Source organism: Oncorhynchus tshawytscha, linkage group LG24 (genome assembly GCF_018296145.1).
Source record: "Oncorhynchus tshawytscha isolate Ot180627B linkage group LG24, Otsh_v2.0, whole genome shotgun sequence".
NCBI lineage: Eukaryota > Metazoa > Chordata > Actinopteri > Salmoniformes > Salmonidae > Oncorhynchus > Oncorhynchus tshawytscha.
In genome coordinates this window covers 10,805,321-10,820,830 of record NC_056452.1, presented here as the reverse complement: position 1 = coordinate 10,820,830, position 15,510 = coordinate 10,805,321, and the positions used below count along the sequence as shown (strand labels likewise).

The window sequence follows — 15,510 nt, the reverse complement described above, 5'->3', positions numbered from 1 at the left end:
CGTTTTCACACTTCAATTTTTATTTCTCTTCACTCTCTTCCCCAATTTCTCATCGTTAAAATGCTATCACCTGTTCCTATTAAGTCTTAAAAAACATATGAAGTCAATAATCGATATCTGTTCCAGAATTGTAATTCAAATATACAGTTGCAGGGAGGTCAAAATAAATCAATAAAAGCTCCAGAATTTGCACACATCACACATTGAAAAAAGGATAAGTCGAACTCAAGTCCTAAACAGTAAACCAAAAGTAAATAACCTCAAAGTGACGCTATTCTATATAAATGCAATACGTATCCTGGAATCACTAGGCCGGGAAGCAATGCACAGTTAATTATACACAAAATGTACACATTTTCACTGTTGGGTTCCAAGTCTGCTATTTAAAGATATTGCAGGTTATCTAAGTACACTGGTATTTGATAGGTCAGTCCAATACAAATGGTTTTATGAATACCTCTGCATATATTGTACAAATACACGTGGATTATGTTTATATGTACAGCCAATGCTATTCCACTCATACAAAGGCTGTTAAGTGCTCCACTCAGGAGGGTTGGTAAGTCTGCCAAGACTGTGTGGGGGTCAAATGAAAAACTAGAAATTAGACTAAAGAGATCAAACATTTGGATGACAGAGGGCCATTTGGCTATTATCTCTTGATTAAGGTCTACCACATCGCCTGTATTAAATCTGTCTCCACATTTCTGGTCAACCCGAAACTACCTTTTTGTCAACCCCAAAGCAGTCTTTTGATCAACTCCTAAACGGTCTATTAAATTCAAGAATTTCCGATAACACAGTGCTCAGTGTATTAATGGTCCCAAAACAACAAACTACTCATCATATTTGATCACTTACAAAATATAGTTTCGACAAAGCTCCACTAAATCTTCATAGCTAGTCTATCAAACAGCATAACGGACAGTAGCCTGAGAAAAAGGGTAATTGTGTGTCAGTGTAAAGGTAGAACGGAAATAAAAATCATTCCTCATTTATTTTCTATATCCCTATCCTGTTTACACATTACACGCTTTTAGGGATGTACGGTTACCAAGCAACACTAGTGTGAACAAGTGCCCTGAATAGGAACAGGGCAAAATATGTGAACTGGTAAGCCTATTTGTTGACATCACAATTTCCCAATTACCCATTGGCTCGACCACATACTGTATCATTTTAACTGTAAAGCCAGACTTAACCTGGAAGGCTTGGTGTGACTAGTAGGAATCTTACATAGGGGATAACTTTAATATCAACCGGCATTCTCTTATTTCTACAAAAAAAAAGAGCATATCGAGTATCCTGTTGAACTGAGAAAAGGTTCACTGGCCTCCAAGGCAGATCTTAAAGAGGCCGTGTCGGGATGAACAAGGCACACGAAAGGCCAGCAGCAAATGAGGCCAGAACCAGACATGTCAACAGTTACTCTTTCAGGCAGGAGGATCGATATTAAAAGATGCCGTCTGTTCCTAACCCGCTAGGTGTTTTCATCGACAGTGGCATTGTAAATGGTCCCCGGTTCAACTTTTAAAAAGGCTATTTTGTCATCTTACCCATGGAATGTAAAATACCTACATTAAAACAAACGACACGGTAGCCTATTAAACAACCGCGAATTTGAACAGCCAGCCTACATTAAACATATAAAATAACAAAAAGGCAAGAGGAAGATCCCGAGAACAGGCTCAGGCTTAAATTTTCATTCATCAAACTCCCCGAATTCAGTCACTGGCAACTATACAATAACATACGACAGAGACGCCTCCACAAAAACACCAACAGGCCACGGTATTAAAAAATGTTAAAAGGTCATACACATTGTTTTATACACCGGAAGTATTTACATTCAAGTCTAAAATCGAACAATTGTTTGCGATATCCTATGAGTCGAACAACAAGAGTAAATGGACTGTGATGGTAAGCTTCCTGAAATGTCCATTCTTGACTAACATTTTTGAATACACATAGAGATACAGATTAAATAAGAGTTCAAGTATACTTGATGCTACTTTAGGCTGGCAGTGTAACTTTAAACATGACCAGAACCTGTAATGGAGAGGTAGGTCTGTGTTTGGTGACACGCAGAATACACTCTGAACCTAAAACAATAGTCATTAGTTACTGAGAGGGAGGAGCGAGACAGCGGCACACGCAAGCTACCACTGTTTTTCTTACTCAAGCTCATCTGTCTTTGAAAGTAGTCAACGGATTCTAGGTGAAGGCAAATTTCACTAAAATTGGGTGTACTGTCCCTTTAATCAAAGGGCCGCTTGATTTGACTTTAAGTATTTAATTGAATGACAGTCTGTCAATGTAAATACAAATACCATTGTAATGAAGCTCAAATATATAAACTTCTTGCTTATACGGAATCTCCCATTGATGCAAGATACTGAAAAGGAGGAACGATTTGAGTCCACTCACAAACATGTGCTTTCATTTGAGCAGCTACGACTATGTCCCAGCTGTCGAAAACATCTGAGTGCCTAGAATATACATGATGTACTAAAAGCAACCATATTCAGCATACATGTATGTATTCACACTCAATCTCTATATGGATTACATATTATACAGCACAATACACATTTGACGTCTGGATGTGTATGTGCAATAGACTATTTCATCTAGCTAACCGTCTCCGTGCAAAACGTACACTTGATATCGAGACAGAGATTGCGACAAGCATTCGCCCACTCGCAAGCTTGAGCTACACATTCATACGTTTATGCATATTATGTTAGATTGGATAGCTGATTAACGCTAGATTACTGTTTGATACTGAAGACCAACATACTAGAAGAATATAAATGATGGTTATGTTGGTATGTTAATAGAAATGCCTAGCTAAGCAGAGTACGCAATTAACCCAACCATGCCGTCATGTCTAATGGAAAAAAGAGAGCTACGATAACTGTCTTTGGAGACGTATTGTATGACCTACACAGTGGACAAAACTGTTTTGTTTTCTGTTCAGGTTGTAATGACATAATTTCAACCAGTTTTGCCGCTGGGTCCCATATGTTGTTATTATTATTATTTGACCATACATCCTACATGGTTGTCGTAGGCTGTATGGTATTTGTCAGCTTGTTGAACGACCCCACGAGTAAATTGCAGAGATAGAAGCTTACGAGCAGCCCTACATAGGATATCAGATTCATCCTTCCTCCCTCGTCGCAGGAAATATTTTTTTAAAGCGCCATAGTCCAGTAGAAGTGTCTAAATGGCAGGAAAGACGAAGTCAAAATTGATATAACTTCAGTACAAGCACTTGTATGGAGAGTATACATGTCCTGGACAGCTTGGTCTAACATGCTCATAGAAAAAGAAAGCTATGGAGAGTCAATGGGGACAAACATACATTTCGGATATGACACACACAACATGGTGATAAAACACAAGTGTATCTATTTCTATGTGACACAATGTGGGGCCCTTGTCGGTCAAGGTTTCGGGGAATGTATTTCAGGTTAAACCTTTACCGAAGGCAAAAAGGTGAGACGTCTGTGGCTGGAAGATTGACAGGAAATACAGAAAATGGAAAAGGAACCGTGACAGGGAGAATTGTGAGAGTTGTAGTTGAAGAGAACGGAAGACACCTTTGGATTTCTCTCCTCAAAGTGGATAGGACACAGGGCAAGGAAGACAGGACAGCAAATGGACAGATGCTTTCACCCCCCTCCAGATCTAGAAAGAGAAAAAGAGGAGGGGAAGAGAAAGCGAGGGAGAAGGAAAAGAGTTTGAGAAGTTAAAAGCAACGGAATACACCACAGTGTAAGAAGGCCTACATGCTGTGTCAAAGAGAGGGACACTGCCCATAGGGCTACTACCAGGCGATCCATCGGCATAATGCTTGTAATTATTTGTGTGATGTACTATTGACAACCGACACTCTCACTTCAAAAATACTTGTTCAGCTTTTATTTGCCTCATCTGATTGGGTATCCAGGACAGCCAATCGAAGTCAACCATACAGAGCCAGTGTGGGCTGACACGACAGTGTGATATGTGGCTGTGGGACGCAAAAGGCAAACCGCCTATACAGATAGTGGCTGAACACTATAGACCGGTTTGCCAGACCCAGATTAAGCCTAGTCCTCAATTTAAAAAATCTCCATTGAAAGTGCATTTTAGTCCAGGACTAGGCCTTAACCTGTATCTGGTAAAACTGTCCATATGAATGGTAGTGAAGTCCATTGGGAGGAGCACAGTGAGATAGTGGTATTATATAGTATACATATGTAAGAAACTAGGGTGTGAAATGGGATTTAACAGGATAGGGTACTAGGACATGGAAAGTACATTTTTATATTGAAGTGTAATACAAAAATGAAGCAAACTTTACAAACTAGCACCCAGGATTTGGGTACTAGGATAAGAGACTAGAGATAGTGGGACTAGCCTAATTGAAGTGGGTTAGGATAGAGATAGCAGGATAGGTGCCTATGTGGATGAGGGAATATAGGATTCGGGACTAGGGTGAATGAAACATGGGAGGTCATTTGGGATGAGTTCCCATCAGACCATAGCCTGTTGGGCGGGGTCATACCTTCCTCTTCGGATGTTCCTGTATCCATGGCAACACACACACAGAGAGAGAGAGACACAGAGAGAGAGAGAGAGAGAGAGACACAGAGAGAGAGAGAGAGAGAACATTTACCTTTTGGCTATGGGTCATATTGTAGTGATATGAACACATGCAGTCCCTGCTTTGCTAGAAACTTAGCGCAAGAACAGACGGGCAAAGAATCAGGATTCTAATGACAACAGTACAGGACTGCCATAACCTACCATTTGAGAAAATCACTTGCATAGCATAGTATGCTAGCATAGCTTACAAGCATGTCGACCTTATAGCATACAATTGCATAAGCATAGCACACACATTCATTCATTGAGAAAGCAATATGAAAGCATCCAAGACAGCCATATGGAGCAGGATTGGCCACTACAGACAGGAAAATGTAGGTCAGAGGTCAAGGTAAATTAGCATTCACTGGGCATTGCATGTGTTGTAAGGTAAAGTAAGCATCCAGTGTCCACCTACAGTATGTGCAGGAATTGAGTAACGAGTGAAGCATACAGTATGCATTGAGACCTTTTGACATGCATTCATTTCGTACGATGTATAACGTAGGCATAAATGCAGGCACCTACACTGTAGCATGCATGAGCATTTTGGGTTAAAATAAGCATTCGATGGGCGCTTGCGGGAACGCGTGTCCGCTGTTAGAAGCACACAGGAATGTAAACACTCAGAGGCATTCCAGATAGAACTCTTACTTAAATCCCCATCCGGTCCCCCCTAGGACTATAGCTGCCAACAGAATTGCCCCTGCGATGGAGCCTATGATGATATTGGTGCCACTGGGACCTGCGTAGAGGGAGGGGGGGAGAGGGTGGGTTAAAAGAGGGGGAGGACCAACAACAAAAAAAGAAGACCACCCAGCAGACTTCAGAGAACCAGAAGAAAGGCCCTACACCTCTCTGAACAGTTGGAGAGAAGATGTTGTTGTTAGAGAGCCGGGAGAAAGAGATGGAGAAGAGGACAACGTGATACTTCTGCCTGTTCAACCCTTTTCTGTCTTACGTGCATGTCTCAGGACCAAACTACAAGGAAATAACTGATGCTGTTTCGAGGTGGGGAATTTCTCTCGGCAAAACACACAAACTGAACGGTGCTGCGTATTTTAATCCATTATAAACACAGGAGTATTTAGTAGTTTCACAGTGGCTTTAAAGTATTCACACTACTTGACTCTTTCAACATTTTGTTCTGTTACAGCCTGAATTAAAAATGTATTCAATTGAGTTTTTTTGTCACTGGCCAACAAACAATAATACCCCGTAATTTGGAAGTGGAATTATGTTTTTCAAAATATTTACATATTAATAAAAAAATAACAAAAAGCTGAAATATCATTCAACCCCTTTGTTATGGCAAGCCTAAACATGTTCAGGAGGAAAAATGTGCTAAACAATTCACATAATAGGTTGCATGGACTCACTGTGTGCGCAATAATAGTGTTTAACATGATTTTTAATGACTACTTCCTCTCTGTATCCCACACATACAATTATCTGTAAGCTCCATCAGCCGAGCAGTGAATTTCAAACACAGATTCAACCACAAAGACCAGGGATGTTTTCCCATGCCTCACAAATGGCATCTATTGGTAAAAAGGGTTAAAAAATAAAAAAATCAGACATTGAATATCCCTTTGAGCATATTGAAGTTATTAATTACACTTTGGATGGCGCATCAATACACCCAGTCATTTCCAAGGTACAGCCGTGCTTCCTAACTAAGTTGCCGGAGAGGAAGGAAACTGCTCAGGGATTTCACAATGTGTCCAATGGTGACTTTAAAACAGTTAAGAGTTTAATGGCTTTGATAGGAAAAAACTGAGGATGGATCAACAACATTGTACAGTCGTGGCCAAAAGTTTTGAGAATGACACAAATATTAATTTCCACAAAGTTTGCTGCTTCAATGTCTTTAGATATGTTACTATGGAATACTGAAGTATAATGACAAGCATTTCATAAGTGTCAAAGGCTTTTATTGACAATTACATGAAGTTGATGCAAAGAGTCAATATTTGCAGTGTTGACCCTTCTTTTTCAAGACCTCTGTAATCCGCCTTGACATGCTGTCAATTAACTTCTGGGCCACACTGATGGCAGCCCATTCTTGCCTAATCAATTCTTGGAGTTTGTCAGAATTTGTGGGGCTTTGTTTGTCCACCCACCTCTTGAGGATTGACCACAAGTTCTCAATGGGTTAAGGTCTGGGGAGTTTCCTGGCCATGGAGCCACAATATCAATGTTTTGTTCCCCGAGCCACTCAGTTATCACTTTTGCCTTATGGCAAGGTGCTCCATCATGCTGGCAAAGGCATTGTTCGTCACCAAACTGTTCCTGGATGGTTGGGAGAAGTTGCTCTCGGAGGATGTGTTGGTACCATTCTTTTGGTACTATTCCTGGCACTTGCTGGACTTTCTTCGGCGCCCTGAAGCTTTCTTCACAAAAGTTGAACCGCTCTCCTTGAAGTTCTTGATGATCCGATAAATGGTTGATTTAGGTGCAATCTTACTGGCAGCAATATCCTTGCCTGTGAAGCCCTTTTTGTGTAAAGCAATGATGACGGCACGTGTCTCCTTGCAGGTAACCATGGTTGACAGAGGAAGAACAATGATTCCAAGCACCACCATCCTTTTGAAGCTTCCAGTCTGTTATTCGAACTCAATCAGCATGACAGAGTGATCTCCAGTCTTGTCCTCGTCAACACTCACACCTGTGTTAACGAGAGAATCACTGACATGCTGTCAGCTGGTCCTTTTGTGGCAGGGCTGAAATTGGATTTTGGGGGGATTCAGTTCATTTGCATGGCAAAGAGGGACTTTGCAATTAATTGCAATTCATCTTATCACTCTTCATAACATTCTGGAGTATATGCAAATTGCCATCATACAAACTGAGGCAGCAGACTTTGTGAAAATTAATATTTGTGTCATTCTCAAAACTTTTGGCCACAACTGTAGTTACTCCACATTACTATTCTAAATGACATAGTGAAAAGAAGGAAGCCTGTACAAAATACAAATATTCCAACATGCCTTCTGTTTGCAACAAGGCACTAAAGTAATACTGCCAAAAATGTGGCAAAGCAATTACATTTTTGTCCTGAATACAAAGTATTATGTTTGGGGCAAATCCAATACAACACATTACTGAGTACCACTCTCCATATGATCAAGTAAAGTGGTTGCTGCATCATGTTATGGGTATGCTTGTAATTGTTAAGGACTGGGGAGTTTTTCAGGATAAAAAACAAACTGAATAGAGTTAAGGAGAGGCTAAAATCATAGAGGAAAACCTGGTTCAGTCTGCTTTACACCAGACACTGGGAAATGCATTCATCTTTCAGCAGGACCATAACCTAAACATGAGGCCAAATCTACACTGGAGTTATTTACCTAGAAGACAGTGAATGTTCCTGAGTGGCCGAGTTACAGTTTTGACATAAATCTACTTGAAAATCTATGACAAGATCTACAAATGGTTGTCTAACAATGATCAACAACCAATTTGACAGCGCATGAAGAATTTTGAAAATAATAAATGGGCAAATGTTGCACAATCCAGGTGTGGGAAGCTCTCAAAAAGAGACTTTCCCAGAAAGACTCACAGTTGTAATCGCTACCAAAAGGTGCTCCTACAAAGTATTGACTCAGGGGTGTGAATACTTAATGTATGTTAATTTGATATTTCTGAATTTAATTTTCAATAAATTTGCTAACATTTCTAACATATTTTAACTTTGTCATTATAAGGTACTGTGTGTTGATAGATGAGAAGGCAAAATAATGTAATTCATTTTGAATTCAGGCTGTAATATAAAACGTGAAATAGGTCAAGGGGTATGACTTTCTGAAGACACTGTATATCAATATTTGTGTATCGATTCTGACTCAGTTAAAGTCAGTTTGCAAGTCGGATGATTTTTGGTTTATTTTCCTTGTGCTGAAGGATGTGAGCTAAGTGGCCAGCTGGATAGCAGGTTTGGTAAGCATCCTGTCCATTTCAGGACTTTTAAATCAATATTTATGTCACAATCATATACAGACAGGCGGGTGGACCTTACATACGAGCACCGGGTTGAGACTACATGAATGCACCCGTCATCAGCTCAAGCAATCAAATAGAAATAAAATCTCATTGAGACAGTGGTAAGTGTGGCATGTAAACACCTATTACTTCATGTCTGCATAAATAATCTCCACCCAGCAAAGAGGGCTTTTAAAATGTTAGTTTCTGCATTTTATTCCATTCTTCGTGGTTCATTAAATTTGATTTTCCTTTTAGCAATTTTGAATAAAAATGTTGTCACAAATATCTATTCTGTGTCCAATGTATAGGTACTGGAGTCCAACTATACATTCATCTACTCTCTCTCAAATATACACTGCTCAAAAAAATAAAGGGAACACTTAAACAACACAATGTAACTCCAAGTCAATCACACTTCTGTGAAATCAAACTGTCCACTTAGGAAGCAACACTGATTGACAATAAATTTCACATGCTGTTGTGCAAATGGAATAGACAACAGGTGGAAATTATAGGCAATTAGCAAGACACCCCCAATAAAGGAGTGGTTCTGCAGGTGGTGACCATAGACCACTTCTCAGTTCCTATGCTTCCTGGCTGATGTTTTGGTCACTTTTGAATGCTGGCGGTGCTTTCACTCTAGTGGAAGCATGAGACGGAGTCTACAACCCACAAAAGTGGCTCAGGTAGTGCAGCTCATCCAGGATGGCACATCAATGCGAGCTGTGACAAGAAGGTTTGCTGTGACTGTCAGCGTAATGTCCAGAGCATGGAGGCGCTACCAGGAGACAGGCCAGTACATCAGGAGATGTGGAGGAGGCCGTAGGAGGGCAACAACCCAGCAGCAGGACCGCTACCTCCGCCTTTGTGCAAGGAGGAGCAGGAGGAGCACTGCCAGAGCCCTGCAAAATGACCTCCAGCAGGCCACAAATGTGCATGTGTCTGCTCAAACGGTCAGAAACAGACTCCATGAGGGTGGTATGAGGGCCCGACGTCCACAGGTGGGGGTTGTGCTTACAGCCCAACACCGTGCAGGACGTTTGGCATTTGCCAGAGAACACCAAGATTGGCAAATTCGCCACTGGCGCCCTGTGCTCTTCACAGATGAAAGCAGGTTCACACTGAGCACATGTGACAGACGTGTCTGGAGAAGCTGTGGAGAACGTTCTGCTGCCTGCAACATCCTCCAGCATGACCGGTTTGGCGGTGGGTCAGTCATGGTGTGGGGTGGCATTTCTTTGGGGGGGCCGCACAGCCCTCCATGTGCTCGTCAGAGGTAGCCTGACTGCCATTAGGTACCGAGATGAGATCCTCAGACCCCTTGTGAGACCATATGCTGGTTCGGTTGGCCCTGGGTTCCTCCTAATGCAAGACAATGCTAGACCTCATGTGACTGGAGTGTGTCAGCAGTTCCTGCAAGAGGAAGGCATTGATGCTACGGACTGGCCCGCCCGTTCCCCAAACCTGAATCCAATTGAGCACATCTGGGACATCATGTCTCGCTCCATCCACCAACAGACTGCACCACAGACTGTCTAGGAGTTGGCGGATGCTTTAGTCCAGGTCTGGGAGGAGATCCCTCAGGACACCATCCGCCACCTCATCAGGAGCATGCCCAGGCGTGTAGGGAGGTCATACAGGCATGCGGAGGCCACACACACTACTGAGCCTTATTTTGACTTGTTTTAAGGACATTACAGCCTGCAGTGTGGTTTTCCACTTTAATTTTGAGTGTGACTCCAAATCCAGACCTTCATGGGTTGATAAATTTGATTTCCATTGATCATTTTTTGTGTGATTTTGATGTCAGCACATTCAACTATGTAAAGAAAAAATGATTTAATAAGAATATTTCATTCATTCAGATCTAGGATGTGTTATTTTAGTGTTCCCATTATTTTTTTTGAGCAGTGTATAATTTTAACAACAACAATTTAAATTGCACTCACATATAACCGTCATGTTGTCAGTGACTTATTTTCTATCTAAATTATACATCAAAATGCTTGATCAAATGGGTATGTATGGAAGACGTCGAAAAGTTTGTCAAAGGGGATGGGCCCCTAGTACAATGTTCAGCTCTGATTTTACTGCCTTGTCTATCAAACTGTCCGCTTCTTGTTTCATTTGTTGAAAGTGGAATTGAAAAGGTCATTTGCAATTCCAGTCGAGCTAATTAAAATCCACTCTCAATGTCATTTGATTTCTTTATTTAATTGCTCCTCTCTTTTCAAATGTTGAGCTAACATGTTTCAATTGCCTCAGTCAGAGAAGGAAACAATGTCTTGATCCCAAAACCTCACTGGGGCTTCTAGAATTGTCCAATAAAACAAAACATGCTCATTCCAAATGTGTATCTACTGTCCTTCCCACTGTACTGCACCAATTTCATTTGTGTGTTTCATAAAGGGACTTCTGCATGATTTCACAATGCCAAAGTCCTTTTCTTGAGGTTGCCAGTGCTCGTGCTCATTTTCCAGCACTTCTCAAGGTAGTTCTCCATGTTATCCAAATTGAAAACTTTCATTGAGGCCTGCACTAGAATAATAGAACAGTCACTATTCATTTGCATTGGTAAACTGTTATTGCTAAACATCATTCTTTCAAAAAAAAGTTTTTTTCCCCCTCTGTGTTCTTCAGTAATCATAAATAAAAAAATTATAATCCCCACCTCATGGACATTGAGACATTCTCAGGGATGTTTTGAGACATAGTACACGAATGTAGGGAGGAGATAGTATACTAATGTAGGGATATAGTATACTAATGTAGGGAAATAGTATACTAATGTAGGGAGTGGCAAGGTACGAACCCTTATATTTCTCAGGGCCCTCTGGAGGGGTGGGGTCAGGGATTGGGTCATAGACGCTGCAGTCTTTCCCAGTGTAGTCCGTGTCACAAATACATCTCACCTCATTACTGCAGGTCTGGGGAGAGGGGGGTCGATAAAAAATAACAACACAATCTAACAGCATTTCAAAACCACAAGAACATGACTTCATCAACAATCAATGAATTCATTGTGTGAATTAACATGAATAGCATTATCAGAACAGTTAAGGAGTTACATATCATGAACAACAACCAATATTAGTAGTATCGATCGAGATACAAATCCTACACACACTCAACCCAAACAACTCTGAATTCAGGTTTGTGTGTTTAGTAGGGCACACCATAGCAAAATGTTTAAAGTACAGACAGTCCCTCTATTTTATTTTGCTTGGTGACTGATGAATACGACCCAGATCAACACATTGTTAATCCAAACCTCCCCAAGTGATGTCACAACATTGTCGAGCCAACTCACCCCATGGTGGGAGCAGATGCTGGATCCGGGGCAGGTGCTGAGGTTGAAGGTGGGCACGGGGAGGCAGCGGCGGTCCAGGCACATCATGTTGGGACCGCAGGGCGTCCCGTTCTCCACATAGCCCAGGTCTGAGCCATCCTCCAGCACCGCGTGGCCGCCACTGAACCAACACAGGACCAGGTGGTTAGAATGGGCCACTAACTGAACAACGCTCATCATATTGGTATGTCCAGTGCTCGACTTGGGATGAAAGAGGTGGAGGAGCTGTCTTTCTCCACGTCGGTCCATCAGACTATGCCCACCGAAATTCGCAAATTACATTTTGCTATAGAGATCTCTGATTATTCACTGTTACAGGTTCATACACCTTTTCCATGAGTTCTCCATGACCTTCAACCAAATTTGTATTACCGTTATTATAGCCTACATGTAAAAGTAAGCTTCCTTTTTTTTAACTGGCAGGCTGCAGTTGGTGTCTGATCCCACTGCTTACCAAGGCCTTCCATCTCATGATCTTGAACAAAAGCCGCTATCCTGGAGGTGCCATTGACTTGTCAAGGCATTGAAATGAACCGGGATCCCCTTCAAAGTAAGATAGAACTGCTCACTGTTTCAGGGAGAGTGCACAGCAAGTTATTTGTCAACAGTTGGTCAACCCTCTATCTATATCTTCAAATGGTCAACCCTACTATCGACAACCACATTAATCTAACTCATCTGTTGTCAGAAATTAGAGGTGCCTGAAGAGTCACATGACTGCGTAAAAGTGTGCATTTGACATCATATTGATACAAACCCTAATTTAAGAATATTTATGTATCACAGTTATATTTATACTTCAATGCAGAAAAATATTAAAACTAGCATTTTGAAATATCACCAGAAAAAGTAACTTTGCAAGCATCAATCAGTGTAGCATTTTGAAATATAAAAGTAACTTTGCAAGCAATCAGTGTACGAGAACATCATGTGAATTAACACAACTGCAAGAAATCCTTACTGTTGCAGGAGTGTAAAAATGTTTAAGCACACATACAGTAAGGTTACTCGAACAACAGTCCATCAAACCTATTTGATCACTGTGGCAGATAGCGAGGTGTCTGTTTAACACACATCCTTTCCTTCCTTACAGGATCAGTTGACCTCGCTCTTTCTCTCCTTTATCACTCTTCCTCTTCTCCCCTTCTCACTTTCACCTCAACCTCATTCCTCTGTCACTTACACTTGTTTTTGCTCTCCTCCTTTCACACTCTCTCACTTTTTCTCTCTCTCTCTCTCTCTCTCTTTCGGGCTCACCGGCAGTCCAGGTATCTGTTCTGGTGGTAGATGGTTAGGCTAGTGAGGTCCCCCTGCAGATCTCCAAACCTCGGCTTAGCAGACATGTTAGTACACAGCAGGAACCCACAGAGCACATCCCTGAGAGGGGGAGGACACAAAGATACAGAGGGAGGGAGAGAAAGAGAGCGGAAGAAGAAGAGAAAGCGAGATAGAGGGGCAGGGAGTAGAGAGTGAGTGAGAGGAGAGGAGAGGAGAGGAAGCGAGAGAGAGAGAGAGAGAGAGAAGTTTCTGCCCAGGACAATGTGTCAAACATGGCGTGTGCTTTGAGAGTGAGGTACACGGTGTACATAAGAAAGTGTGAGGTTTAAAGAGGTCTGTGGTCTCTCACTGCTTGTTGCACTGCACCCAGCCCTGGCCACTGGCGTCACGGCCACAGTTGCCCTTCTCTGTGCCCTCGGAGTTCAGCTTTTCATAGCAGAAACGGTCGGCTGAGTCTGAAACACACGCAAAAGCACACACACACATTTTGCAGCACCATGTTATTTTACTTCGCTATACTTTATTGCAGTACTTAACTGATGGCAATGTCATGGCATCATCATCATAAATGTGTGGTGTGAATTATATCATGACAACTGTGAGTATTTCAGGACCTATAATATAAATGAGTGTGGACCTATAAATTGCACTGCCATGCAATTCCTGACATATCCAGCAGAGGGCAGTAACATTAAAAGTAGAAAAGCAGCCCAAGTTGAGATTTATGTATGGAGGTGAATATTTTATTTTATTGTATTTAAAAATATATGTATAATATTCAACCTTTATTTAACTAGGCAAGTCAGTTAAGAACAAATTATTATTTTACAATGACGGCCGACACCGGCCAAACCCGGACAATGCTGGGCCAATTGTGCGCCGCCCGATGGGACTCCCAATCACGGCCGTTTGTGATACAGCCTGGATGGTAATTTCCATTGTTAGAGCGGTCAGACCAGTATATCGTCAGTATATAGATAATCTTTGTTATTACTCACTGTGGCCCCAGAGACCTCTGCACTGTCCATCTCTGGTCTTACAGCGACCTCCGAAACAACGACCCTGGGAGAGAGAGAAGAAGAGAGAGATCGAGAGAGAGTACAAGAGAGTATTATATGTATTAGAGGTACAGTATTATTTGTATATCTACAAAAAAAAGAGACAGATCCAGACAAAAATGTGGTCATTAAAGCCTTTATGTTGGATTCAGTTACCTGGCCAGCTTCACACATGTAACCATCCAGTTTGTGGACATTATGAGGACACTGCAGAAGAGGAACAACAGAGTGTATAAATTAGCCTCGTTGACATGTTCAATTGTACATAGTCAAAGTATGGTAGGCAACATCCCAGCAAGGAGCAGCCTACCACCAAGATGGCCCCCGACAGAGATGGTCGCCCTGCTTCGAGTCCTTAGGAAACTATGCCATATTGTTTTTGTTTTTTAGGTATTATTTCTTACATTGTTACCCAAGGAAATCTTAAGCCTTACTACATACAGCCGGGAATGACTATTGAATATAAGAGCAACGGCAACTTGCCAACATTACGACCAGGAATACAACTTTCCCGAAGCAGATCCTCTATTTGGACCACCACCCAGGACAATGGATCTAAATCACAGAAGCCGACCCAAAACAACAGCGCTGCAGAAGGGGAAAACGGAGTGGCGTATACTACTCGCCAATGTCCAGTCGCTTGACAACAAGGTAGACGAAATTTGAGCAAGGGTTACCTTCCAGAGAAACATCAGAGACTAACATTCTCTGTTTCAAAGAAACGTGGCTCTCTCGGGAGATGTTGTCGGAATCGGTTCAGCCAGTGGCCTTCTCCATGCATCGAGCCGACAGAGATAAACACCTCTCTGAGAAGAGGAAGGGCGCGCGTGTATGCTATATGATTAACGACTCATGGTGTTATCATAACAACATACAGGAACTCAAGTCCTTCTGCTCACCCAACCTAGAATTCCTTACAATCAAATGCCGGCTATATTACCTACCTTCTTGTCAGTTATCGTCACAGCTCTGTACATTCCCCCTCAAGCAGACACCAAGACGGCCATCCGGTAACTTCACTGGACTCTATGTAAACTGGAAACCATATATCCTGAGGCTGCATTTATTGTAGCTGGGGATTTTAACAAAGCAAATTTAAGAACAAGGCTACCTAAATTATATCAGCATATTGATTGCAGTACTCACGGGGGTAATACACTCGATCACTGCTCCTTTAACTTCCGCGATGCATACAGAGCCCTCCCC

At 41.8% G+C, this 15,510-nt stretch overlaps 1 protein-coding gene across 4 annotated transcripts in view; it reads right to left on the bottom strand.

The window, feature by feature from the left end:
- Positions 1-15,510, bottom strand: part of adam11 (ADAM metallopeptidase domain 11) — a 52,015-nt gene continuing 36,505 nt past the window's right edge. For 2 of the 4 annotated variants that reach the window (XM_042305300.1, XM_042305301.1), the window contains 8 exons: positions 14,461-14,511; positions 14,245-14,308; positions 13,596-13,701; positions 13,226-13,345; positions 11,930-12,089; positions 11,432-11,546; positions 5,290-5,380; positions 3,913-4,573 (listed from right to left, as the gene is read on the bottom strand). In XM_042305300.1, coding sequence (XP_042161234.1) covers positions 4,525-4,573; positions 5,290-5,380; positions 11,432-11,546; positions 11,930-12,089; positions 13,226-13,345; positions 13,596-13,701; positions 14,245-14,308; positions 14,461-14,511 — 756 coding nt within the window. In that variant the 3' untranslated portion in view covers positions 3,913-4,524. Of the gene's footprint in view, positions 3,694-3,912; positions 4,574-5,289; positions 5,381-11,431; positions 11,547-11,929; positions 12,090-13,151; positions 13,346-13,595; positions 13,702-14,244; positions 14,309-14,460; positions 14,512-15,510 lie in introns of those variants that run through there. The other 2 variants (XM_042305302.1, XR_002949362.2) reach the window with 2 other exon arrangements.